This window comes from Octopus sinensis, unplaced genomic scaffold (genome assembly GCF_006345805.1).
Source record: "Octopus sinensis unplaced genomic scaffold, ASM634580v1 Contig11718, whole genome shotgun sequence".
Taxonomy (NCBI): Eukaryota; Metazoa; Mollusca; class Cephalopoda; order Octopoda; family Octopodidae; genus Octopus; species Octopus sinensis.
In genome coordinates this window covers 87021-113181 of record NW_021832432.1, presented here as the reverse complement: position 1 = coordinate 113181, position 26161 = coordinate 87021, and the positions used below count along the sequence as shown (strand labels likewise).

The following is a 26161-nucleotide window of genomic DNA, read 5'->3' as shown; positions in this document are numbered from 1 at the left end:
TCTTTTGACAGGACAAAGAAATTTCTATCGCGTCTGTTTGGTCTGTGTTACATCAGACGAGCGAGAATCCTTAGATTCGGTTTCGAATCTCACCTCGGAAAAAGGAAGTGTTAGTTTTACACTCCAACATACTCAGAGAGTTTTCTTTAACCGTATCATCCTTCAGTTTTTATTAAGGGCTCCACACTCAACGTGATAAACATTGAACGTGTCTGAACGAAGCTATTATGACGATTAGACCCACCAACACAATTTAGAACAAAAACCTGACAATGAACACCAAAGTGAAAATGTATTAAGCTAGCGTCCTCGACACTTTCTTACATCGTACCGAAACAGAGGCAACGTATCTCAGACAAGAGAAGAAGTGAAATGCTTATTCACATGACATGTCTTCGCAAAATCTCAAATGTTCTCTCATAGGAAGACAACGTCACCAACTCTCAGATCCTAGGCGAAACAGAATCTAAGAATATATCTGTAATACTCAGTGAACCGTTTCCTGCGAAGGTTTGGTCGGTCAAGGTGTTGAATGGACGAGGGCCATTTCCTAAAGGATCTATATGACTAACTTCAATACGAATTGCGTCCAACGCACTGTCCATACCTAAGAATAAGAATGTGTGCAAAAGAACTTTTGTTCAATATGCATTGAAATAAAATCATCAAAAGAGCATAGTGTCCAATCATCTACCCTTGAGGCATGCGACGAAGGCAAAGGTGAAGATAAAAGCAAAGACCGATCGAAATCAGCATCGGACATTTAAACAGTAAATGTAGAAGCTAGCAAAACGACTCGGTTTTTATTTGTGGTCACTACAATAAAGCTTGCCACATTCGAATAGGCTTACCCAATTACAGTATACCATGTGCCAGCATAATAAGGGCGTGGTAAGGAAATAAAAACAACGAAAGGAAAAGAAGAAATTTCCATCACATCCTTAAAACGGACTGAGCCTGACGAAGACAAACTAATGGTAAGATTTGGGAAAGAGATAATGAATAGGCGGTCGGCTATTAAATAGAAGGGAGATAATTCAGTTAATTTATTTTAATAAAACCAGATGGCAGTGTATACAAATATGATGGCGGACGACAGCGGGTAAGTTAAGTGTGAATCGCCGGTTGTCAAAATATTTCTTTCTCTGTTCATTGTAAACTGTTCCAGTTTACTTCTTCGAGTTACAACTTGTATAATAACTTCACCAATGCTTAGGATCCACTCATTAGATTTTTGTGAGCAGTATTTTATTCGGCTTATTATGGTTGTATAAATTATATTATTTTGTTATCGCTTTGGGAATCGATACACAAAAATTATTCTAAGCGAAAAAAATAAAGGAATATGTTTGGTTAATGTTTACAACTTATGTTTTCTCATTCAAAATTACCAATTCTATATTTGTTTACATCCTCATAAACAAAGGACTCGGGGAAAATAACTCTTATAAATAATTGTTCCTGCTTTAAACAAAAACAAAAAAAGTCTTATTAAAAAACACAATTTGAAGTGTTTTCCTTTGCATTGTTTTAGGAACGGATTTAAATATATACTTATGAATTTCTTCACTTTTTTTTCTGTGTATTTATACTTAGGTATAGAAAGAAAGCAGATTTTGAAGAACTTAGTTCGATATCCAATTGTTGTCATCCTGCTAAATGCCCTTGAAAGAGGCATGAATGTTACATAATCTCACTTATTTCCCGTTATAAGACTTTTGCATTGATGTTTGCTATGTAACACCAAATTTATAGATGATGATATTACTTGCGGACCAAATTGAACTCGAAGCTATTTCTAAGTGTCTTGTTTTTGACAATTTTTTTTTCATTTCCGTATCAAGCAGTTGGTCAACAGGAGTCAAAGATAAACTAAGATTGAACTCGCATTGTCATCTCTAATTCTTATTGTTTAGTGCCTTGTCTGTACCGACTGAGGAGGCACACCACTAATCTGAGCTATTCCAGATGTAACCACCCCACCATTTTCCTATGCTCACCGTCCTTGGCGACCCTGAGTTTACGCCTACTTTTCTAAGATGACTGGTTTATCTAAGATGTTAGTCTGTGATTTGAGGGAAATTTTATTGCAATTTTTAGCTGTTCGATTGTCCACACAGCCTATGTTGCTGGTTCCAATGCCTTCTCTAATCTTCATCGTTTGTTGGACCGTATTTTGTCTGTCAAGATAATGTAATGTTTTTGCTTTTAAGAATAATTCAGTTTTATTAATGTTAATTTTTAGCCGAGTTCAATGCTTTTGCTTTTCGTTTATTCCGTTAGATTAAGAGAAAAATGTCTTTCACTAATAAAGGTTGAAAAGAACATGGATCCTTTGGGTTGAAATTTATTATTACAACAAAATTCTCCAGAGATATGATAACTTTGAATATTTTACGAAAATTTGTCTTCAACCAGGTTTTTTTCTTCTTTATTTAAAGAAATATTACATTTTTTTATTATCAGCGACCATAAATCTTTTCGGTTAATTCGATGTTTTACACTTGTAGTTTTTCATGTTAAAAAATTGGTTACGATTTTCGTAATTAGCACAAAAAAACTATGTAACCGTGTGAAAATTTTGAAAATCATCAGATTCACAATCGATACTTGTTAACATCTGTTTTCTCGGTACTTTGTATTATATACAATGAACTGAATGAAGGTTGCATGGCTTAGTGGTTTGGATATTTTGGCTCGCGATCGTATGGTTGTGAGTTCGATTCCCAAAGGCATGTTGTGTTCTTGAGCAAGACACTTTATTTTACGTTTCTCCAGTCCACTCAGCTGACAAAAGTGAGTTGTACATGTAATTCAGAAGGCCAGCTTAGTCACATTCTGTGTTACGCTGAATCTCCTTGAGAACTATGATAAGGAGGCACAGGAGTGACTGTGTTGTAAGTAGCTTGCTTACCAACCACATGGTTCCGGGTTCAGTCCCACTGCGTTGCACCTTGGGCAAGTGTCTTCTACTATAGCCTCGGGCCGACCAAAGCCTTGTGAGTGGATTTGGTAGACGGAAACTGAAAGAAGCCTGTTGTATATATGTATATATATATATGTATGTGTGTCTATATGTTTGTGTGTCTGTGTTTGTCCCCCCCCGACATTTCTTGACAACCGATGGTGGTGTGTTTATGTCCCCGTAACTTAGCAGTTCGGCAAAAGAGTCCAATAGAATAAGTACTAGGCTTCCAAAGAATAAGTCCTGGGGTCGATTTGCTCGACTAAAGGTGGTGCTCCAGCATGGCAACAGTCAAATGACTGAAACAAGCATAAGAGAAAAAGAGAAAGAGAACATCTGTGGAGTGCTCAGTCACTTGCATGTTAATTTCATGAGCAGGCAGTTCTGTTGATCAGGTCAACTGGAACCCTTGCCACAACCAACGGAGCGCCAATTTTTTTTTTTTTAATATAATCAACTAGTTTACGATTATTGATCTATGAGAGTTTGTTGAGGGTCATTCAGTTTAGTTGAGAGGGTGTGAGATGTATGTGGATGGAGAGAGAAATGGACAACTGAAAGGAAATAGGTGACAGTTTGTGTTCAGGCAACTAAATCAAATAAGAATTACTCTTTAACTTGTTTCAGTCATTTGACTGCAGCCATGCTGGAGCACCGCCTTTAGTTAAGCAAATCGAGCCCAGGACTTAGTCTTTGGAAGCCTAGTACTTATTCTATCAGTCTCTTTTACCGAACCATTAAGTTATAGGGATGTAAACGCACCAGCATCGGTTGTCAAGCGATGTTAGGGGGACAAACACAGACACACACACTTATATATACATATATACAACGGACTTCTTTTCAGTTTCCATCTACCAAATCCACTCGCAAGGCTTTGGTTGGCCCGAGGCTATAGTAGAAGACACTTGCCCAAGGTGCTATGCAGTGGGACTGAACCTGGAACTATGTGGTTGGTAAGCAAGCTACTTACCACTCAGCTTTTTAATAGATACAACAGCTGTAGCTAAAAAGACTTGTCAGTCTGCTGCATGGCCCTGGCAGATAAAATGGAGTAGGCATTGCCTTTGAGGATGGCATGCCATTCCATTTCAGCCGTGGAGGCCAGCCATCATTGAAAAGCTTTAATCTGAACCTTCAGCTCTTCACATTACTTGCATTAACCAAACTTATTAACAATCAAGAAATTCTCCTGGATTTACTTTTACCAATGTTGTCGGCATGGACTTTTTACCATTTTCTTCAGATTCTTGATTTGGCACTTAGAAATCAACACAAGAGCAACAGTAAGCTAACTTTAGCAACTTTTGAATATAGGAGTCTACTTCCATTTTGTCAGACTTCTGCTGGTGTCACTTTGATGGTGAGCTGGGCTAGGCGATTATGTATAGGTAGTATATCACTGCTATTTTTCATCCAATTTAAAGAGCAAGAATGCAGGATCTGTGCAAAAGAAGTGAACTTCTTTTTTCTTTTATGGTAGAGTTTGAAGTAGATAAAACTATGTATAGTAGCTCCTAGAATATTGAGTTAAAAAAAAAAAATCATGGATGGGTAAAATATGATGGTTGACCATGGGACTTGAACCCACATCTGTGAACTTGACAAATGTCATAACCATTGTTCCAGAGCAACACTTTAAATTTTCTCTATCCATTTTAGAAGCTTTGTTCTCAGGAGTGACAATTTTAAGATATTTAATGTAAACATCTAGGAATAAAAAAACAAAAACAAACAACACAGACACAATACACTTTTGTGTTTGTTTTTGCATAGATGTATACATATTTTTATTGTTATATTTGGGAGTGGTAACTTTTTTCTTTTCGGCTAATTAACCACACACACTGTATACTTATTCTTTACTGCAGCTTTATTATTATTCTTTTAGTGTTTGTTGTCTGAAAGATTTCAGGCAATGGTCACTGAAATAAGAATAATAATTAAGGTTGCAGTGAAGAACAATTATATAGTGCGTGTGGTTAATTAGCCAAAAAACAAACTTTAAAAAAAAAATTTTTTAAATGACCATCCCCAAATATAACAATATCTGTTTCAACACACGATTTCACAACAGGAATCTTGCAAAACAAATACATAAATGTATATACATATTGATTTCCAAAGACCTATCAAGCCAAATGAAATTGTAGTCATGGCTGAAGCTGGTGTCACATAACAGGCACCCATGCCGATGGTACGTAAAAAGCACCTATTACCCTCTGTAAAGTGGTTGGTGTTAGGTAAGGCATCCAGCCATTAGAGACCATGCCAAATCAGACTGGAACCTGGTGCAGCTCTCCAGCTTACCAGTTTCAATCAAACCATCTAAACCATGCCAGCATGGAAAGCAAAAACTGAATGATGATGATGATGATGAAATTTGTAAGCACATATGTTTATCTTCTGTATTCTGATAGTACATTTTTGAAGGAGAAAGTTCCCTTTTGTTAGGTCCAATAATTACTCTTCAGTACAATTAAAAGACACGAGCCCATGGAGCCACAGTGAGATCGGCTGAATCCATGAAGGAAATTACTTCATCGCATATCTTGTTTTACATTGTTTTCAATAGCATTAGCTACAAAAAGGTTTTAGATTAGGATTTTGAATGAAAAAATGTATCTGACTTTGGTTGCTTGCATTCAAAATACAGAATTAAGGTAGAAGCATCTTGAGTTTTATTTTAAGTTACTATTATAATTATTATTTATTTTTAATCAGAGACACTTTTATCTCAGTTTTTTTTTTATTCATTTATACTAGTACAGTCTATTTTATAACGTATATTTCAAATTATGAAATGAACTGTTTTTTTTTTGTTTTTTTTTCACATGTAGGAAACTTCACACAGGAACACTGAAAAGATGCCCAGCGTCACCTACTCGTGATAACGAACAACTTTGCAAAGTACGTCGAGGAAACAACAACAAGATGATCAATGTAGGAGTAGAGACTGGCGAGTTGTCAGTTAGAACTATTTCAGACTCTTGTTCAATGAATGTAAAGGGTGTAAATACAGTCTCAATTTCTTTACAGAACTCTAAAGATGAAAGTAATGTTAGCAATGAACATGACAAACACTTAACTTCTCTCCCACAGACTCAGGAAACAACTTCTACTGATTGCAGTAACTTAGTTTTGTCAAAATGTCATTCTTCTAAATACCATTGTTCGGCTGAGTCAACAAACTACAAAATCTCTCCTAGTAGGACAGTGTTTTCTCAACAGGAACCAGAAGTAATTGTAGCAAGTAAAGTCATTAGTCTTACTCAAGACACATCAGAACAAAAGCAGGACTCTGAAGTTCATTCAGAACATACAAATGGAGTACCATCTCCAGAGGATTCGTTACACATTCTTAATTTACCAAGCAGTATCCTTCTAGAAATCTTTAAGTACCTCACTATTCCTGAACGAATACATTCGGTTGAATTAGTTTGTAAAAAATGGTATGAACTAGCTAAAGATCCATCATTGTGGAGACATATCAATTTTCAGGACTTTGGTCACAAGACTCTGTCAGATGAAATTCTTGACAAAATCACCTCCTACAGCAATCATGTGGTTCATTTAGATATCTCAAATACAATGGGATTTTCCCCTGAAGGGATCTCAAGTGTTCTTAAAAAATGTCGATGGTTATCATTTTTATCTCTGAAAGGGTATGAAACTGTTTCCTTTACTTTTGCCTCCCATCATAAAACCACAAATCATCACCATCATTATCATCATTTTACATCCACTTTCCAGGCTGGTAGAAGCAGGACTGGTTGCAAATAATCCAAGTGAGTTCTGATCTACAGTCACTGCTTTTTTAGATAGATCAGAGAATCATGTTTTGCTCATATTTTAGCTGTTAAAAAAAATAATTGAAAAATAACCTCTGTGACGAACATAGTCCCTGACTGGGTTTAGGAGGGTAGCAACTCTTAAAAAATCATTTTGAACTCTTGACAAATTTATTTAGCTATAACCCAGTGTGGCTATGGCGGTTAAGAAGCTTGCTTCTGAACTACACATGTCTGAGTTCAGTCCGACTGTGTGAGACTACTGGAGCCCAAGCTGACCAAAGCCTCATGAGTGGGTTTGGTGGATGGTAAGTAGCTAGCTTACCAACCACATGGTTCCAGGTTCATTCCCACTTGTGAGTGGATTCGGTAGACGGAAACTGAAAGAAGCCCGTCATGTATGTATATATATATATATATATATATATATATGTATGTGTGTGTCTGCGTTTGTGTTTGTCTCCCACAACATCGCTTGACAACCGATGGTGGTGTGTTTATGTCCCCGTAACTTAGCAGTTCAGCAAAAGAGACCGACAGAATAAGTCCTGGGATCGATTTGCTCGACTAAAAGCAGTGCTCCAGCATGGACGCAGTCAAATGACTGAAACAAGTAAAAGAGTATATATGTGTATGTGTTTTTGTCTTGACATTGCATGATTGTTGTAAATGAATATTATTCATTTCCAATATTATGTAGAAACATATCTGGCCATAGGAAAACATTACCTCACTTGGTAACTGTTATAATATGGATCCTCATCCACTTGTATGTTGTTATTAGCACTGTAATATTTCTGTTGCCACTATTATGTTGTGGCGGTATTCTGCGTCTTAGGCAATGAGCTGGCAGAAACGTTAGCACACCGGGCGAAATGCTTTGTGGTATTTCGTCCGCCGCTGCGTTCTGAGTTCAAATTCCGCCGAGGTCGACTTTGCCTTTCATCCTTTCAGGGTCGATAAATTAAGTACCAGTTACGCACTGGGGTCGATGTAATCGATTTAATCCGTTTGTCTGTCCTTGTTTGTCCCCTCTGTGTTTAGCCCCTTGTGGGTAGTAAAGAAATAGGTATTCTGCGTCTTATTATCTTTGACTCGTCGTGCTATCGCTGATAGCTCCACAAGACAATGACTTTGAAACATCTTCCTTGATGGTAACTCAAACTCCTATGTATCATGTAACTGACATTGACTCTGAGAACTCCTACAACGACTGTGGCTCTTCATACCACTTCGTCATGTGAAAAGGAGGAAATACCATTTTCATTATAACAGTAACAAGTAAGGGTTGGTGACAAGAAGGGCATCTGGCTTTAGAAAATTTGCATCAATAAACTCTGACTCATACAAGCCTTTGAAAATGGATGTTAAAATGATGATGATGATGGTATTATTATTTAAAACAAGTTGAGTCCTGATTAAGCAGATCTATGATCAAAGGCAATCCAGCTGTGACATTCCCTCATTTTCCCATGTAACATTTACCTAGGATCGCATGATCTAATAATGTTGTGGAATATGACTTGAGAGAGACTTTGTTGCCCTTTCTAGTTAGTCAAAGACCACATAGTCTTCCGAGTTGTTTTGCATGTTGTAATGTTTATTTGTGAGCTCCACATCTTTACTCAGCTCATCTTTAATTTTGTTTGTTTTTAAACATTGTTTTGAGGTAATCATTGAGTTGATGTTAACGATGTTTTAAAATATTTTGTTTAAAATTTTGAAATATTGTTCTCTTTGTAGGAGAGCTATTAGCTCATATTCCAGCATTACTTTGTCTTGCATAAAGTACTTGATTTCTCCTCTCCCATTTACTTGGCTGAAGAGCAGTTAAGAGAAGGACAATCGCTTCACTGTAATAATAGATAAAACCAAAGTCATGTTACATGTCAACTTTGCCTTTTATCCTTTTGAGATAGATAAAACAAGCAGCTATTGAGCACTTGGGCTGATGTAATTCACTTCATCATTATCAAGCCCTAGGAGTCATAGAGCCTGTTAACTCATTTCCATGGTATATAAGTGACCAAGATAACAACACTCCCCATGAAAGGGATGCCAGTCCATTGCAGGGCTACTCATTTAAAGTTGAGTGGACAGGAGTAATGTGAAATGAAGTGATTTACTCAAGAATACAATGTACTGCCCAGTCTGGGAATCAAAACCACTGTCTTGCAATCATGAGTAACACCCTGAACCACTAGGCCACATGTTTTCATAAATTGATGTCCACCTCTCAAAATTGTTGGCCTTGTTGCAAAATTTGAAAGAAATTATTATAATAACAGATATTGTAAACTTTATATTAGTAATCTTTTGGTTTTGGGGTTTCAGTGTTTTAGGGTGTTGTAATTATAGAAAAGTGTCTATCAAAAATAACTTTTTGTTTTTATTTGATAGTCTGAGGAAGATGAAGCAGTACCCATTGCTTTTCCATGCCCCCAAAAAGTAAAGATATGTTAAGAATGCAGTTTCATAGGGGTTCAAAAGTGAGTGAATCAAGTGAGATTGAGATTGCATACACTAGTGGCTGATTGGATAAGCCATTGTTATCTTTGTAGGAGAGCTGTTAGCTCATATTCCAGCATTACTTTGTCTTGCATAAAGTACTTGATTTCTCCTCTCCCATTTACTTGGCTGAAGAGCAGTTAAGAGAAGGACAATCGCTTCACTTAGTACTTCGTGCACTTGCTTGATTAGGCTGGGAGTCATCCCTGGTTAGTGGTCGCAGAGACGTCACCATGCGTAGAGCCAACCAGGTCCACTTGTGCTCTCCACTGCTAGTGGTCCCCACACTCACAATTATTTTTGGTGGGTTGTAATGTCAAGATGGAATTATCTGACATTAAATGAATTTACATATAGACAGTCGTAGGGTTGAATGGTTCGAATGTTTTTGATGTTTTATTATTTTTATGTCTTGGTCAGAGGAAGAAGGGCAGTACCTATGGCCTTTTTGCAAGGCATCTGAGATTAGAAACCATGACTCAAGAGTCATCCTCAGACTGAGTGGACTCTACTAAATGCAAATCAAGAATCAAACTGTAATGTTAAACTGAGCAATGGATTAAGTCTGTCACCAAAATATAGGTACAGTTCTAGATACCTCTGCACTGTTTGTCCAAAGCTATCATCATCATCGTTGTTCGACCGTGGTCGAGACAATGGAATTTACCATGCTACGCCAGACTTCACGGTCCATCATGGCATTACGGAGGTCCTGTTGCTGGATGCCTGTATCCCTGGAGATTACATCAGGGTAGGAGAGTGTGCGCCCTCTGGTATTGCGAGTATAAAGCTACAGAAGACATTCGTTCAATCCTCTACTATTCAGATTACTCTGTCAAATATAATGCTTACTTATTCACATTGTTCTGAATTACTCCTGCTTTATCTTGTAGCTTTGAGATTTCAAAGATGTAATTGCTTATTTTAAGAACAACATTTTAGGGTAGGCACGAGAGGTTGGATCTGGTTGGTTTCAACATAAATCGGAGAGAATATTTAGGCTGGATATGATCAGATTAAATGCTAAAGGGTTAAGGTGCTGTACAATGGGATTAACCACAGATCTTCTTAACCACACAACCATGTCAGCACTTTGAGTTATTTAAATAATAGGGGAAAATATAGTAATCAGTATATTCATGTGATTGCCATTAAATGATATGTTTATGTTGATAATTACAACTGGATAATCAGTAATTATCAGCTTTTATTCATAATAATTTGATTGGAATGTTTGTGATTGGTGGATTTTTGGTGACAAGGTGGATTTTTGATTTGTCGTTATTGATGCCCTGTTCTCTAGATGCTGTTCTCTTCCTGATTCAACCATTCAACTGATAGCAGAAAATCAACATGATCTTGAGCAATTATACCTTGATGATTGTTTCTGTGTAACCAATCCCACTATCGTAAAGGTCTGTTGATATCTCTTGTTTTCACTTCTATGTACATTATACATTCTTGAGTTTTTTTTTGTTTTTTTTATGCTTGTTTCAGACATTTGACTGTAGCCATGCTGGAGCAATACCTTGAAGAATTTTCAGTCGAATGAATTGACTCCAGTACTTTTTTTTTAAAGCCTGCTGGTACTTATTCTTTCAGTCTCTTTTACTGAACTACTAAATCGTAGGGTTGTAAACACACCAACACTGGTTGTCAAGCACTGATGGGGGACAGACACTACAACACACACACTTATGTGTGTATATGTATATGGCAGGCTTCTTTTAGTTTCTGACTACCAAATCCACTCACAAGGCTTTTGTCGGGCCAAGGCAATAGTAGCAGACACTTGCCTAAGGTACCATGCAGTGGGATTGAACCAAGAGCCATGTGGTTGAGATGGATATGCAATGTCAGTGTACATACTCGACAGAGTGTAAGTACCTTGAGAACAAAGCTGGACCTAAGAAGCATCAGCTGTGGTGTGCAAGAGAGACGATTGCGCTGGTATGGTCATGTGGCGAGAATGGATGAAGATAGGTGTGTGAAAAAGTGCCAATCCCTAGCGGTTGAGGGAACCCGTGGAAGAGGTAGACCTAGGAAAACCTGGGACGAGGAGGTGAAGCACGACCTTCGAACATTAGGCCTCACCGAGGCAATGACTAGTGACCAAGACCTTTGGAAATATGCTGTGTGTGAGAAGACCCGGCAGGACAAGTGAGTCCATCCCGTGTCCCTTGCCAGGGATGTAGCCAGCCCACTTATGCATGCATTTCCTTCCTTGGACACACAAAGACCTGTTGAGGCAAGCAAAGTCGAATTCGAAATTGAACCTCATCCGACGACTGGCACCCATGCCAACCTCCCTCATTGGACACTAAACTCTGCTTGTGAAGACCTGTTGGGGCAAGTGAAATCAGAATCGAAATTGAACCAATCCTATGACTGGCACCCGGCAGTTGCCAGTGTCGCTGGACTGACTCCTGTGCAGGTGCCAAGTAAAGAAACACTGTTTCGACCCTGTGCCTGAGAAGATCCATTGAGTCAAGTACACCAACATCAAAAATCAATGGAAACTGCAGTTGTGATCCCTGTATCGGTTGCATGTAAAAAGCACCATCCGAATGTGGCCGATGCCAGCACTGCCTTGACTGGCTTCCATGCTGGTTGCACGTAAAAAGCACCATCCGAATGTGGCCGATGCCATTACCGCCTTGACTGGCTTCCGTGCTGGTGGCACATAAAAAGCACCAATCTGATCGTGGCCGTTGCCAGCCTCACCTGGCACCTGTGCCGGTGGCACGTAAAATGCACCCACTACACTTACGGAATGGTTGGCGTTAGGAAGGGCATCCAGCTGTAGAAACACTGCCAGATCAGACTGGAGCCTGGTGCAGCCTTCTGGCTTCCCAGATCCCCGGTTGAACCGTCCAACCCATGCTAGCATGGAAAACGGACGTTAAACGATGATGATGTGATGGCTTGTTTAAATGTGTATAGATTTGTGTAGCAACAAAGGTGCACACTTTGCTCTGTGGTTTAGAGGTTTGCTTTGCAACCATGTGCTTTCCAGTTCAACCCTACTGAGGTACTTGGGCAAGTGGTTTCTACTGCAGCCCTTGGCTAACCAATCCCTTGTAAGTGAATGTGGTAGACAGAAACTGTTGGTAGCTCATTCTACAAGTGTGTGTGTATGTATGTATGTATGTTAGTATCCCATGCCTTTGCTTGAACAAAACAGTGATATGCTTACATTCCTTGCTAACATTATGACCAGTCGCTCTGCACTTTCAAAGGCATTGGAATAAGAAATTCTTTACTTAAAAACAACATCTGGGTGTAAAACCTTGCTCTAAGATGTCCTTGTCCAGCCCATGCTAACATGAAAAAACAGACATTGAGCAAACAAATATACAAATTCCAATAGCAGTAGTGAAGTTATTAATGTAAAAAAAAAAAATCAAGTAACAATAATTTTTATGTCCATGTAATGAAGTTTGTCCACTGTTATTGTTGTTTTCAAAGTGCTGAATGGTTTAAAGGTATTTTTTCTCTGCTAGATGGCACATTAGCTTACCACAGGTTATATCTAATAGAAATATCAGTAATTGGTCAAACGTCCAGTTGCAAATCCTGTTGGGTTAGTCAAATAGTTCTTAGTCTGGATAATGGTGCCCCTTTGTAGTTGTAAGCTCACAAAAGGAGAAGTAAGTATCGAGGAGGCGCTAAGAAGTGCTGAGTGTTTGGACATGTGGATTTCTGTAGAAATAACTATTTAGATCAAGTATAATACATATTTTAAACACATTAATTAATTTTTATCAGGATTAAAATATGAGTGGGGCATCGTGTTGTCATTCAGCAGAAACAGGACTAACAATGTAAGTTCATGCCTTCAGTAATTCAATAAAAGTTTTACATTTAACTCTTTAACTTCAGATTACTGGCACGTAAAAGCACCCACTACACTCTCGGAGTGGTTGGCGTTAGGAAGGGCATCCAGCTGTAGAAACTCTGCCAGATCACATTGGAGTCTGGTTCACCAGACCTCAGTCAAATCGTCCAACCCATGCTAGCATGGAAAGCGGACGTTAAATGATGATGATTACTCTATCAAAAGTAATGCTTATTTGTTCACATTACTTTGAATTAATCATGAATTATCTCAGTTTTGAGATTCCAATATGATTTCTTAGTATTAGAATGACAATGTAGGGTAGGTGTGATAAGCTGGACCTGACCAGTTTAAACAAAAAGCAGATAGGGTATTGGGGCTGGATATGGCCAGTTTAAATGCTAAAGGGTTAAATATTTCAAAAGAGGTACATGTTGAGCAGGATGACATAAGAAAATGTGGAATTAATAAAACACTGCATAAAATATGCCTCTGCTTGCTTAAAATGTTGTGTGTGTGTGTAAAACTGGAAATCGCAGAGTTATATTTAGCCTTTCATTCTTACACGGTCAATAGATTAAGTACTTGTCAAGTATGTATATTTCCCTTAAATTCTGGCTTTGTGCTAATGCTGTATTTTTTCCTAGTAGCTATTTACTACTGTTTAACCCTTTCACATTCAGATTACTCTTGTCAAATGTTGTACTTATTTATTCATATTGTTTTTAATTAATCGTGCATTATTTTATGGCGTTGTGATTGTTGATTTTTAGAATGACAATCTAGGGTAGGTATGAGAGGCCAGATCCAGCTGGTTTGAACATAAAACTGGTAGAATATTTTGACTGTCCCTATCAATCCAGTTGTAGCTTTTAGACCTGAAACATTTTATTTAAACTCTATTATTTTCATTACATAAATCAAGGAAGTATGTTTTTCTTGTAATGTGAACCTTGTCTGTCCTGACCAAGTAGACCTTTGATCAAAGGTGTCCCATTTATGCCCAATCTCTCCTTTCTTTCATTGCATATCTTGGACTACATTATCCTTTGTGACCCTGTATTTTCAAGGTAGTAGAGTGTATCTTGATGGTGACTTGGCTGCTCTTTCTAGCAGGTCATATGACCCCTTTACAGGTTCTCTGCTAACCTAAGCATTATGTATTTATTGAATCTAAAATGAACAGTCAATGAAGCAACCATTGAATCCATTTAAATAAGTGAAATATATTAATATAATTCAATTGTATATTTATATTTTATATTAATAATGTAATATTTTATTAAATAATATAAAACTAAAGAAATGTAAATGGTGACATATAATTTTGTATCTTTAATAGTTTTGTGGTATTGTGTTAGAGCTACTAAATATCCTTATGAGGAATAGAACAAGAATTTTTATCTTTGGTCATCTAACCAGAACAAAAAAAAATCCTCCCATCATAAGTGCATTTATTAAAAAAAAATTTTTTTTTTTTATTTGTTTCATAACTTTATATTCTGAGTTCAAATTCCGCCGAAGTTGACTTTGTCTTTCATCTTTTCGGGGTTGATAAATTAAGTACCAGTTACATACTGGGGTTGATCTAATTGCCTGGTTCCCTCACCAAAAATTTTGGTCCTTGTTTGTTAAACCTTTTAGCCGTTTACAAAGTTTAACTGATGCTTAAGCTCTTTATGGTTTCCTCATTTTTATCTTGGTTCTGCAAAATAAACTTACAAAAAAAAATTCTTTTTATTTTTAGATATTTCATAACTGTCCGCGTATCACACATCTCAGCTTTGGTTGGCATTTAAATGCTGAAACTGTCGACACTATGGCCAACTACTGTACACGTCTGAAATTAATTAACTTATCTCATTGTGATGCTGTAAGTCTATATTGTTCCTCATTTATCTGTATGATGGGATTTCTATTAAAAAATTTTTTTCACTTGTAGTTTATGATGCTCTGTAGTTTACTTGCAAGTACAATTTAGTATTTTAAACTTAGGCAAAAGGTAAAAACTTGTAATGAATGACCATGGGATTGCACCTAGAAAGTTACTCTGTGAGGCACAAGTCCGGGCAAAGTTGTTTATGGAAGGCCAGCAGTCACCCATGCATACCAGCTTCCCCTCTCTACACCACTGATGTTATCCAAGGGAAAGGCAAAGGGGCTGATACAGCTTGGCACTCGTGACGTTGCAACTCATTTCTACAGCTGAGTGGACTGTAGCAACGTGAAATAAAGTGTCTTGCTCAAGAACACAACACGCAGCCCAGTCCAGGATTTGAATTCACAACCTCACAGTTCTAAGTTCAACGCTCTAACCATTGAGCCATGTGTCTTCACAGTATGTATGTACGAGTGTGTGTATATTTGAACCTCCTTGTTTCTATGAAACGTGATTGTTGTTAATGAACATCATTCATTTCCAATATTCTATAAAAGCATGGTCTAAGCATGAATGGGGAGATTCCATTGCTTGGAAATTGGTAAAAGTTGGCAACAGAAAGAGCATCTGGCTGTAGAAAATCTGCCTGATAACTTCCATCTGACTTACGCAAGTGTGAAAAAATTGGACATTAAAGCAATGATGATGACATAGCAGATGGCAAGGTTATTTAAATCTCCATGTATATTCTACGTATTGTGATATATCCATTCTTTGTTTTAGGTTGACTCCCTTGCTAGGATGTTACAGAATTGTAAACAACTTGAAAATGTCAATCTTTCTGACTGCCCTCTCACAGACAGCCATCTAGTCAACTTGTGTCATGTAAGTTCCAGTTCTTTTTTCTTTTGTTTGTGTGAAAGTAAAACAAGGTTAGGAATGACAACGACCACTAATGAATTTAGTGTACAGGTAGGCATTCACCAGTGCTCTATCTCCAGCCTACTACTGTTCATAAGGACTGAATTTCCTTGTTAATTTAATATCCTAATAACAGCCATCTCATAGTATTCTGTGAAGAGCTATAGGTGAAGGAAGGCTCAGGTAGCAAAAATTGAAGTAATAAATTTTACAATATCATGGTACCATCTGGGAAGTGTTTTTGCTTGATATAATAGAGAAGGAGAAAGTAGAATCTCAATATTAGCAATTTGGTATATAAGAGCTTCCATAGACAATCTGGTATGGAGGTGCAATGGCCCAGTGGTTAGGGCAGCGGACTTGTGGTCAGAGGATAGCGGTTTCAATTCCCAGACTGGGCGTTGTGTGTGTTTATTGAGCGAAAACACCTAAAGCTCCACGAGGCTCCAGCAGGGGGTGGTGGCGACCCCTGTTGTACTCTTTCACCCCAACTTTTTCTCACTCTTTCTTCCTGTTTCTTGAGTAATGCTGTGATGGACTGGCGTCCCATCCAGCTGGGGGGAACACATACCTCATGGAAACCGGGCTCATGAGCCTGGCTAGGCTTGAAAAGGACACATAAATAAGAATAGACAATCAGGTAGGTTGACGGAGAATCACAATTTAGATAAATAACCACGAGTACAGGAATAAGTTAACAGCAATGTGTAGGTGTGGCTAGATTTGATCCTAATGTGACACATTAGCCATATGTCTTCTACCAAACCTTCAGGTTGGCCAATGTCTTATAAATGGAATTTGATTAACGCAAATTCTGTGGAAGCCTATCACATATGACTGTATGGTTAAAAAGCTTGTTTTTCAATCAATGGGTTCCAGGTTCAGTCCATTTCATGGCACCATGGGCAAATGTCTACTATAGCCTCAGGCCAATCAAAGCTTGTGAGTAGATTTAGTTGATGGAAACTGTAAGTTCATCATACTTATATATATATATATATATATATATATATATATATATATATATATATACACACATACATACATACACACACATGTATGTATACACATACCTCACAATTATTCAGTGAATGGGAATGTGAAACTCTGAGTAACAGTCTTGTGATAATTTTGCAGCTTCAGTTAAAAGTATATTACTTTACCTTGGTATTCGAGTACTATTTTTTCACCTTGTTTTTCACTTATGTGCTCACCTGTGTACACACACACATATATATAGGAATAATTACTATGAAGCATTGTGTAGAATATATTGTATAAAGGATTGGGGGCAAGGCCAAAACAATGCAGAGTAAATCACAAGAAAACAAAGGTGTTAATTAATGTAGACTTACCTTGTATTCAATATTTCGGGGTTATGACCCCATTTTCAAAAAAATAGACGAATTTCACATATTTGTTTTCTTGTGCTTTACCTTGCATTTACTTTGCATTGTTTTGGCCTTACCCACGATCTTTTATACTATATATATATATATATGTGCATGCAAATACATATATGTACACATACATACATACATATATGTATACAATATACACATATATACATACACATATCTGTGTGTGTGAGTGTGTATATTTGTGTGTTGTTTGCAAGTTGATGCCTTCTTGTTTTGATATTGCTTAATGGTCATGAATTGATTTTCCTGTCATGCAGCATGTTGAGAAATATTACCGTATTTGGAAATAGGTGAGGGTTGACCATAAGTTTACCTCAACAAATTCTGTTCAACCCATGCGAGCATGGAAAGCTGGATGGTAAAACAATGGTATATGTGTGTGTGTTTGTGTCTTTTGGTGAGAAAACCAGGAATCTTTTCTCTAATGTTTTAATTAAGTGAAAATTTTTAAAATTTGGTATCTTGATGTAATTTTTCACACTGAATCTGATATTGTTATTCACTTGTTTCAGAGCACAAGTAAGCCAGGTGACTTACTGGGCATTAAAAACATCCGTTGATGTATGCAAGGATGTGGTTGTGGTGCTGGTATTAATGTTTTTTTTAGAATGGATATCGAGTGCTATTGTATTGATAGTAGAGGGTATCTATGATAGATAAAAATCCAGAAGTGGTGGAGGTTAGATCTCAGGATATTAGGCTTTGCAGCTGAAAGTGGTAATACACACTTTGAGTCGCATTGATTCATTGTGTGCCAAAATGTAAAAACAAATGTAGGTGCTGGTGTGGTAAGAAGCTCTTGCTACCCAACCACATGCTTCCGGGTTTGGTCTCAGTGCATGGCACCTTGTGCAAGTGTCATCTACTATAACCTTGGCTCGACCAGAGCCTTGTGAATGGATTTGGTAGACAGAAACTGAAAGAAGCCCGTCATATATACATATATATATATCTGTGCATGTCTTTGTATCTGTGTTTGTCCCCCACCATCACTTGACAACCGGTGTTTATGTCCCCATAATTTAGCTGTTTGGTAAAAGGAACCAATGGAATAATTACTGGGCTTAAAACAATCAGTCCTTGGGTTCATATATTCATCTAAAATCCTTCAAGGTAATGCTCCAGCATGGCTGCAGTCAAATGACTGAAACAAGTGAAAGGTAAAAGATGATAATAATGACGATGCTTATTATGTCTTTTGCAGTTACCCAATTTGAAGCATGTTTATTTAAATTCTGTCAACATGTCATCAACCACAGCCAAAGAAGTTGCCAAACATTGTTTGAAACTACAAACACTGTCCCTTTGTTTTAATGATTGTGTTGATGACGACTGCATAACAGCTGTGGTGCAGAATGCTCGCAATCTCAGGATTCTAAAGTGTATACGTTGCAACATTACTGACAAAGGTAAGTGTTTGCTTCCATAATTTTTGATTGAGTCAGTTGAAGTTTTTATCATTTACTCTAGTAATTTCTGAAGTTAATAGCCTGCAGTAAAGCTAACCTTTTGTTTGTTTGTTTTTTTTTACAAGTAAGGGATCTTTTATTTCACATGCCTCTGAATGCACAAAAATCTTCAAGCAATTTGTTGACATGGAAAATAATATCATTTGACACCTGTAGCTCAGCACTTTTCAGAAATGTTTAAACAATCATGCACACACACACACACACAGATACCAGAATTAATGTAGGATGTGTTTGAAGGCATGTAACCTAGTTGTTTTGGGTCTTTAGCTTATGGTCATAATTCCTTGACTGAACAGTACAATGTGTCCTGAGCAAGGCACTTCATTTCACATTACTCCAGTCTGCTGAGTGCTGGTGCAACCTTTTCTCCTTCCTATCTGTCATATCCTTGATGTGCTGTTGAGTTAAAGGGTTGAGAGTCAAGCAGGTGTCCACATCTGTTTGCAACTGTATAGGAAGACTCTCTTCAGTCATGAATGATGATGGGATTTCACCTAGAAAGTTACCTTCTGAGGCACAAGTCCGGGCAAGGTTGTTTATCGAAGACTAGCAGTGGCCCATGTCACAGAGCTATCCACTTGAACAGTATTTTACTAACAGGTCTACAATGGATCCCAAAGAACTCTCTGAAAACGAACCATTATTTTTCTATGGTCATTGGACAGGCAGGCAACTAAGAATAAAATGTCATTGCTTCAGTAAAGTCTGTTGATAGTACAAGATATGGAGAAATAGCACCCAGGTGGTCACTTCAGGAAAAGAAGTAAAAATGGTATTCCGTTGTATTAACAGCTAAAATTTCATATCACTGATAAGTATTAAAGTGAAAGACTGACTGATATGTATCAATCAATGTCTCTTGTCTTCTGCCAGGCAACTCTATTAGTGATTATAAGACACTCTGCAAATGATAGATATGGTTGAAGTCCTGTCTGTGTTTTTTTTTACCCCACTCTCTTTTAATCTCATATTTACAACATCCAATATTGATATTCTTGTAAGGCATTGAGCTGGGAGGTTTGTTAGCATGCCAGGCAAAATCTTTAGCAGCATTTCATCCATCTGTACATTCTGAGTTCAAATTCTACCAATGTCCCCTCTACCTTTCACCTTTTCAGAGTTGACAGTCAATTACATCGATTGGGGTCGATGTAATTGACTTAACCGCTCCCCTAAAATTGCTGTCCTTGTGCCAAAACTTCAAACTAATATTACTGATAGTCTGTTTGGTTTGACCTTTCTCTTTTCTTTTCTTCCAGCCCTCATAGCTATTGCCAAGCATAGCAGTAAACTGGAACAACTTGATGTCAGTTTCTGTAGCAACATTACCAATAAAGGAGTAAACTTTGTGTCTGAAAACTGTACCCAACTTTACTTTCTTGGTCTGTTTTCATGTGAAAAAGTGGAGTCAACTTTCCTATTTCAATTACAGAAGGACTACCCTCATATTCGTATTTATTGCTTTGAACTGGAATACAAGAGCCTCATAGAACGAGTTAATGAAGAAGATCGTTTATGATGGACATTACCTAAAGTGAACACTAATCATGTTGATTTGCCATTACCTGTGATATATTAAAAACTGTGTATTTATTTTTTTTTTAAATGCATTGTGTTGTGTTTTTTCTCTGTTGTCTCCTTAATTTGTATTTTATCATCATCATCATCGTTTAACGTCCGTTCTCCATGATAGCATGGGTTGGACGGTTCGACCGGGGATCTGGGAAGCCAGAAGGCTGCACCAGGCTCCAGTCTTATGTTCTGTTATATTTTGATGTTATTACCTATCAGACTTCTTTAACTTCAGGTCAGCCCTAAGTGAACAGACTTATATAAAAAAACAATATGGTCAACAATAGGGATGTTTTTGGTCATATCTACATTGTATTTTGTGTTTTTTGTTTTTGCTTTTTTGAAAATGAAGTGGTGAGAAAAGATCTTCAGATATTGGACCTCACAGAGGAGATGACAAGTGACCAAGACTTCTGTCAGTTTGCTGTGCTTGAGATGACACACCAAGCTAAGTAAAATTGTGGCTGTTCATGCATACGAGCATGTCCTCTACATCCCTCTCTCAGCCAGGAGATTCTTGTCTTGTGGGCTTGTGGCTACTGGTGCCATGTAAAAGCACTCGTGCCAGTGCCACATTAGAGCAGCCATGCCTCTGCCATGTAAAAGTGCCCATGCTGGTGCTACATAAAAGTGCTTGTGATGGTGCAACGTAAAAGCATCTGTACCAGTACCACATAAAAAGTATGCAGCATACTCTGTAAAGTGATTGGCATTAGGAAAGGCATTCAGATGTAGAAACCCAGCCGAAACAGACCAACAGAGTCTGGGCAGCTCTCTAGCTAACCAGCTTGTCAAACCGTCCAACCCTTGCCAGCATGGAGAACAGACATTAAAAGACAATGGCTATGATACAATGTGATTTAATGTAATTTAGCTGTTATTTCTAAGGGATGGAGCAACAACATGGAGATTCTTTCATCGACTCTTGTAATTTATTAAAAATGGTACTATTAGTATTGGTATAGCATGACAAATGATGAGAGACAGAGAATGAATTGTACACAGAGAACGGCAGTTCAGTGGAGGGGAAGTGAAGGAAAGAAATAGGATACTGCAGAAGATTGATGGGAGAATTGGTGTTAGAAGATGAGTTTTTGGAGAAGGTTTGATAGAAGCCCATTTTTACCTTCTCAAGCACAGCATATTGTGATTTCTCACTGATTTGTGTGTTATCACCTGCTGATCTGAGCAATCGACCCTGCCTATCCTTTCGTTGTATGAACAACTACACCTGGTTTCATTATAGCATCACCGTCTGCATCTTGTTTCCTAGTGTCCTTCATGCTTGCAGAATGCTACACTAGAACAAGAATGCCAATATCAGTGCATTGGTATACTGCTTCCCACTTAGAAGTTTTATCTTCTGAAGATCTGGTGGCATGTTTTTCCTGTGCATCTTCACAGTCCCACAGGAATTAGTCCTCCTCATCTGCAGGAAGAGGTCTGGACTGGAAAACCAGTTGTCCATATAAAAATTGTAGCCTTTGTCAAACAAGTTTTCATTCAGCAACAACATGACATCAGTTGATGCTCGAATAGACACTGAAAGAACCAATCTGTCCTGACCAGTGTAGATTTTGTAAGTCCAAATGTACCCACAAGCTCTGCCAGTTGTCTGGCATACATTATAAACCTCGATTCCAAACTGGGCACACTTGGTCAGGTTGTATGGTTCGAATCGGATCCTTCCCTTGAATTTCCACAAACTCTCATTTGTACAAATGTGTTGTGTGGGGACATACATCGTTCTGAAATTTTCAGCCACTACAATAGGGCATATTTTGTGCAGCCTGTCATCCTGGTTCTTGCCTGAGTTGAAATGTAGATTTCGAAGAAGCACCAAAAGTCCATCAAGTGGCATCGTTTCCAGAAAGAAAGGTGTCAATGTGGCTGGATCTTGATTTCAATATGATGTCAAGGTTGATTTCTTCATGATGCCCATCAGTATCAGAAGGGCAAGCAGTATTTTGATTCACCAGAATATCATCATCTGATTCCGAACTAGGAAAGTACTTACTCTCTGAGTCATCTTCAGAATTGGAAGAATAACTAGCGAGGCGGTGGAGCTTGGTGTGACAACCGTAAATTCGATGAAACAAGATGCAACAATGAAGTTGATGGAGCTGGAGTGGTAGGACATGACGACCATAAATTGGATGAAACTGGATGCAATGACTAAAGTTGATAGAGCCAGAGTGGCAGGACCTGCCTATCGGGTTGTAAATATTTAGATGAAACCTCTAACCGGCCTGTCATTAGTACTGGTGGACCAGTACTAACTCAGGCAACAGGTACTAAATCAGGCGGCTTATAATTATGTCGGCCGACTTAAAGCATGTACTTAGTGTGTGTAAATTTATGTCAACTGTTTTAAAAGGGTTAAGAAGTTATGAATTGGTTGTGTCATAGACAATATTAACACAAAAGATTACCAGAAAAATAAACCAATCCCTAAATAACAATAGAAATAAAAGTAAAACTGGAAATATTCTTAAGTTATAAAAAATAAACATGAAAAGACTTAATCGAAGAAAAACCAAATATACTTTTCTACTCTAGGTATAAGGCCCGAAATTTTGTGGGAGAGGGCCAGTCAATTAGATCGATCCCGGTACGCAACTGGTACTTAATTTATCGATCCTGAAAGGATGAAAGGCAAAGTCGACCTCGGTGGAATTTGAACTCAGAACGTAAAGACCGACGAAATACGCTAAGCATTTCGCCCTGTGTACTAACGATCCTATCAGCTTACCGCCTTCAAGAAAAACCAAATATATATTTCTTTAGTGCCCACCAGGGGCTAAACACAGAGGGGACAAACAAGGACAGACAAAGGGATTAAGTCGACTACATCGACCCCAGTGCGTAACTGGTACTTAATTTATCGACCCCGAAAGGATGAAAGGCAAAGTCGACCTCGGTGGAATTTGAACTCAGAACGTAAAGACAGACGAAATACGCTAAGCATTTCGCCCTGTGTGCTAACGATCCTATCAGCTTACCGCCTTCAAGAAAAACCAAATATATATTTCTTTAGTGCCCACCAGGGGCTAAACACAGAGGGGACAAACAAGGACAGACAAGGGATTAAGTCGACTACATCGACCCCAGTGCGTAACTGGTACTTAATTTATCGACCCCGAAAGGATGAAAGGCAAAGTCGACCTCGGTGGAATTGAACTCAGAACGTAAAGACAGACGAAATACGCTAAGCATTTCGCCCTGTGTGCTAACGATCCTATCAGCTTACCGCCTTCAAGAAAAACCAAATATATATTTCTTTAGTGCCCACCAGGGGCTAAACACAGAGGGGACAAACAAGGACAGACAAAGGGATTAAGTCGACTACATCGACCCCAGTGCGTAACTGGTACTTAATTTATCGACCCCGAAAGGATGAAAGGCAAAGTCGACCTCGGTGGAATTTGAACTCAGAACGTAAAGACAGACGAAATACGCCAAGCAATTCGCCCAGTGTGCTATCAGCTCACCGCCTTCAAGAAAAAACAAATATAATCAAATAAAACAATATGTTGTGGCCTTAAATGATAACGAAAGATGTGAATAAGTTGGAAAACGAATCAACAACATCTACAGCCCACAATTTTTCACGCTTAATTTCTTTATCACTAGCTTTTTGTCTTTTTTTTTTGTAACGTCTCTGGCATCATTCCGAACATCTGTAGAACAATAAGCATTACACTTCTCTAAGCACCAAATCAAAATATATGTGCATAACTTGTTTGTAATTGTTATTGAAGTATATTATGACATTCTCAGGAGATTGTTAGCAGTGTTATTTTCGGATTCCTCTAATACAAGACTAAATTTTCCAGTTCCTACAACAGAAATCAATTCTTTATAAAAGTGTAGAGCAGACATGTATTACAATATTTGCACATTTGGTACAATGCAACTTCTCTCAAAACAGTATATAGTTTCAATATAACCTTTTACCATTTTGTGCAGACTTAATAAATGATCATAGGTGTTAAATGAAGAACAATAGTAAAAATTAACGGGTACGAAGAATTGCTTAAATCGAACAGTGAATTTATGCTTTTTACTTTTTCGGCGGTGCCTTACAGAATATTTTGCTAAGGAGATGATTTGGCTGTTATTTTTAGCATAAAACGTGGACATGTACAGGTTTCCTAATTTTAACATAATAATTATTTTGCTCGACAGTACTTTCGATTTTACGACGAAAGTCTGGATAAGAGGAGAAGTAAGTTGAAACACTCAAAGACTATTCTGAATGAATGAAATTATATTAGGAACATGTAACGTACGTTACCGGTGTTATGTAGAAAAGAGAAAATTTTGAAACTCGCTCATCGATTAGTATTTTTAAAACTTCAGATAATCGAATTTACCATGTGCAGCGATTATATAATATTACGGTGAACGTTAGTGTTTAGGCAGAGATCACCAAAGTAAATATCTTACGCAAGATCAGAATACGAAACTACGGCTATCAATAATTGTTCCGAAGGCGGGAGTTATAAAAGGGAGTGTGAAAGAAACAAACTAAATTTCTACCGAAATATTATCGACGGGCTTTACAAGTTGTTTGTAAGTATATTATAAGAATATGCATAATATACATTTATTACTCTGGTCAGATCGATCGGATGAGAATAGAAATTTGAGACGCGAGTGTAGTGAAAAGTCTTTCATGCGTTAATCAAACTTTGGTTGCGAAATCAGCGCGCATAATCTTTAAATATAGACCCCCTATTCGTTGTTGATCGGTTGCCATCTGCTCAGATTTACTTTTGGAGGACTATAGAACAGGTGTAGCTATTACGTAATTGTTTTGTTAATTTTATAGCTTTATTGTATATCATTGTCCTACTATATAGCATTTAAAACGGTTGGTCTTTATTTTAAAGTTCGTAGGGGGTTGAGTGTTACTCTGTGCTGACCGTGTATGAAGTTTCTTAGTTGTCTCTCTCCACTACTTTATAGACAATAGTGTTGAGGGAAATTTAAATGCTATACATTTAATTATCTATTTGTTTGGCAGAAGCTCTCCCACTAGTTTGTATAATTCCCATTTTTTAAGTAGGTAAGGCGGGATGAGCCGGATACTTCAGGGTTACTTAGTCACCTATACATTTCCCACCCTTTTTCAAAAATTCCCTCGTGTTTAGTCGAAGGAAATTATCAGTGTTTGTATTTTGGCCTCAAATTTTTCCGTGATAGAAATTTGTCTTTTATTCTTCCGGGTTGATAAAATCCCAGTGAAAAACTGGTATCGAGTTAATTGAATAATATTTCCCCTAAATTTCTAATCTTGTGCCATGTTAGAAAAATAATTATTATTGTTAGGGGTGTGTTGGAGTTTCAGAGTAAGGAGATGGATAAAACGCTTTGTGGTATTTAGTTGTTCTTTAACGCCCTGCGCTCAAATCCCATCGAGATTGACTTTGTCTTTCACATTTCCGAGGTCTATTTTAATAATTGCATAAATTCCCCCCAAACTTGTGGATTTCTGCCTATTATTAGAAATATTATTGTTAGTGTTAGCATCCATAGAGCGCCAGGCAAACTTCCTGTGCCACTTTTTCTGTTATGAGTTCAAATCCCGCCAGTTATTATCAAGGTGACGAACATGGCTAGCAGAATACCAGAGTGAACTTGCATTTTACTTCGATTGATGCTATCTTACCAATATATGAATATATATCATTCCAAGGTTCACCTCGCATTTGATAATTCTTTAACATTCCACTGATGGAATTAGTCAACTAATATCCTTTTCGTACAAAGATAACCGTTTCTCTCAACA

The 26161-nt window shown here is 37.7% G+C and overlaps 3 protein-coding genes across 6 annotated transcripts in view; 2 read left to right on the top strand and 1 right to left on the bottom strand.

The window, feature by feature from the left end:
* The first annotated feature begins 1028 nt into the window (after window positions 1-1028).
* Window positions 1029-20401, top strand: LOC115229086 (F-box/LRR-repeat protein 17-like). 2 transcript variants are annotated; one of them, XM_029799510.2, is made up of 7 exons: window positions 1029-1102; window positions 5806-6630; window positions 10568-10679; window positions 14850-14975; window positions 15765-15866; window positions 18528-18732; window positions 20055-20401. In XM_029799510.2, the coding sequence occupies exons 1-7, from the start codon at window positions 1065-1067 to the stop codon at window positions 20312-20314; spliced, it is 1668 nt and encodes a 555-aa protein (XP_029655370.2). In that variant the 5' UTR covers window positions 1029-1064; the 3' UTR covers window positions 20315-20401. The 2 variants fall into 2 exon arrangements, with proteins under 2 accessions (XP_029655370.2, XP_036354987.1); XM_036499094.1 differs by lacking the exon at window positions 14850-14975.
* Window positions 20402-21667: 1266 nt separating this feature from the next.
* LOC115229082 lies at window positions 21668-22228 on the bottom strand. Its single transcript, XM_029799505.1, has one exon. The coding sequence runs from the start codon at window positions 22226-22228 to the stop codon at window positions 21668-21670; it is 561 nt and encodes a 186-aa protein (XP_029655365.1).
* Window positions 22229-25046: 2818 nt separating this feature from the next.
* Window positions 25047-26161, top strand: part of LOC115229081 — a 28628-nt gene continuing 27513 nt past the window's right edge. For 2 of the 3 annotated variants that reach the window (XR_004997274.1, XM_029799504.2), the window contains exon 1: window positions 25047-25164. The gene's annotated coding sequence lies outside the window, so the exon portion shown is untranslated. Of the gene's footprint in view, window positions 25178-26161 lie in introns of all 3 variants that reach the window. The other variant, XM_036499098.1, reaches the window with a different exon arrangement.

What these genes read in the sequence shown, in the direction of transcription:
- LOC115229086 (XM_029799510.2), top strand. Translation starts at nt 1,065, where the DNA reads ATGGCAGTGTATACAAATATGATGGCGGACGACAGCGG. An exon ending in ACTTATCTCATTGTGATGCT is followed by an intron (nt 14,976 to 15,764) that starts GTAAGTCTATAT and finishes TCTTTGTTTTAG; the next exon opens with GTTGACTCCCTTGCTAGGAT. An exon ending in ATCTAGTCAACTTGTGTCAT is followed by an intron (nt 15,867 to 18,527) that starts GTAAGTTCCAGT and finishes TGTCTTTTGCAG; the next exon opens with TTACCCAATTTGAAGCATGT.
- LOC115229082 (XM_029799505.1), bottom strand. Translation starts at nt 22,228, where the DNA reads ATGCCACTTGATGGACTTTTGGTGCTTCTTCGAAATCTACATTTCAAC.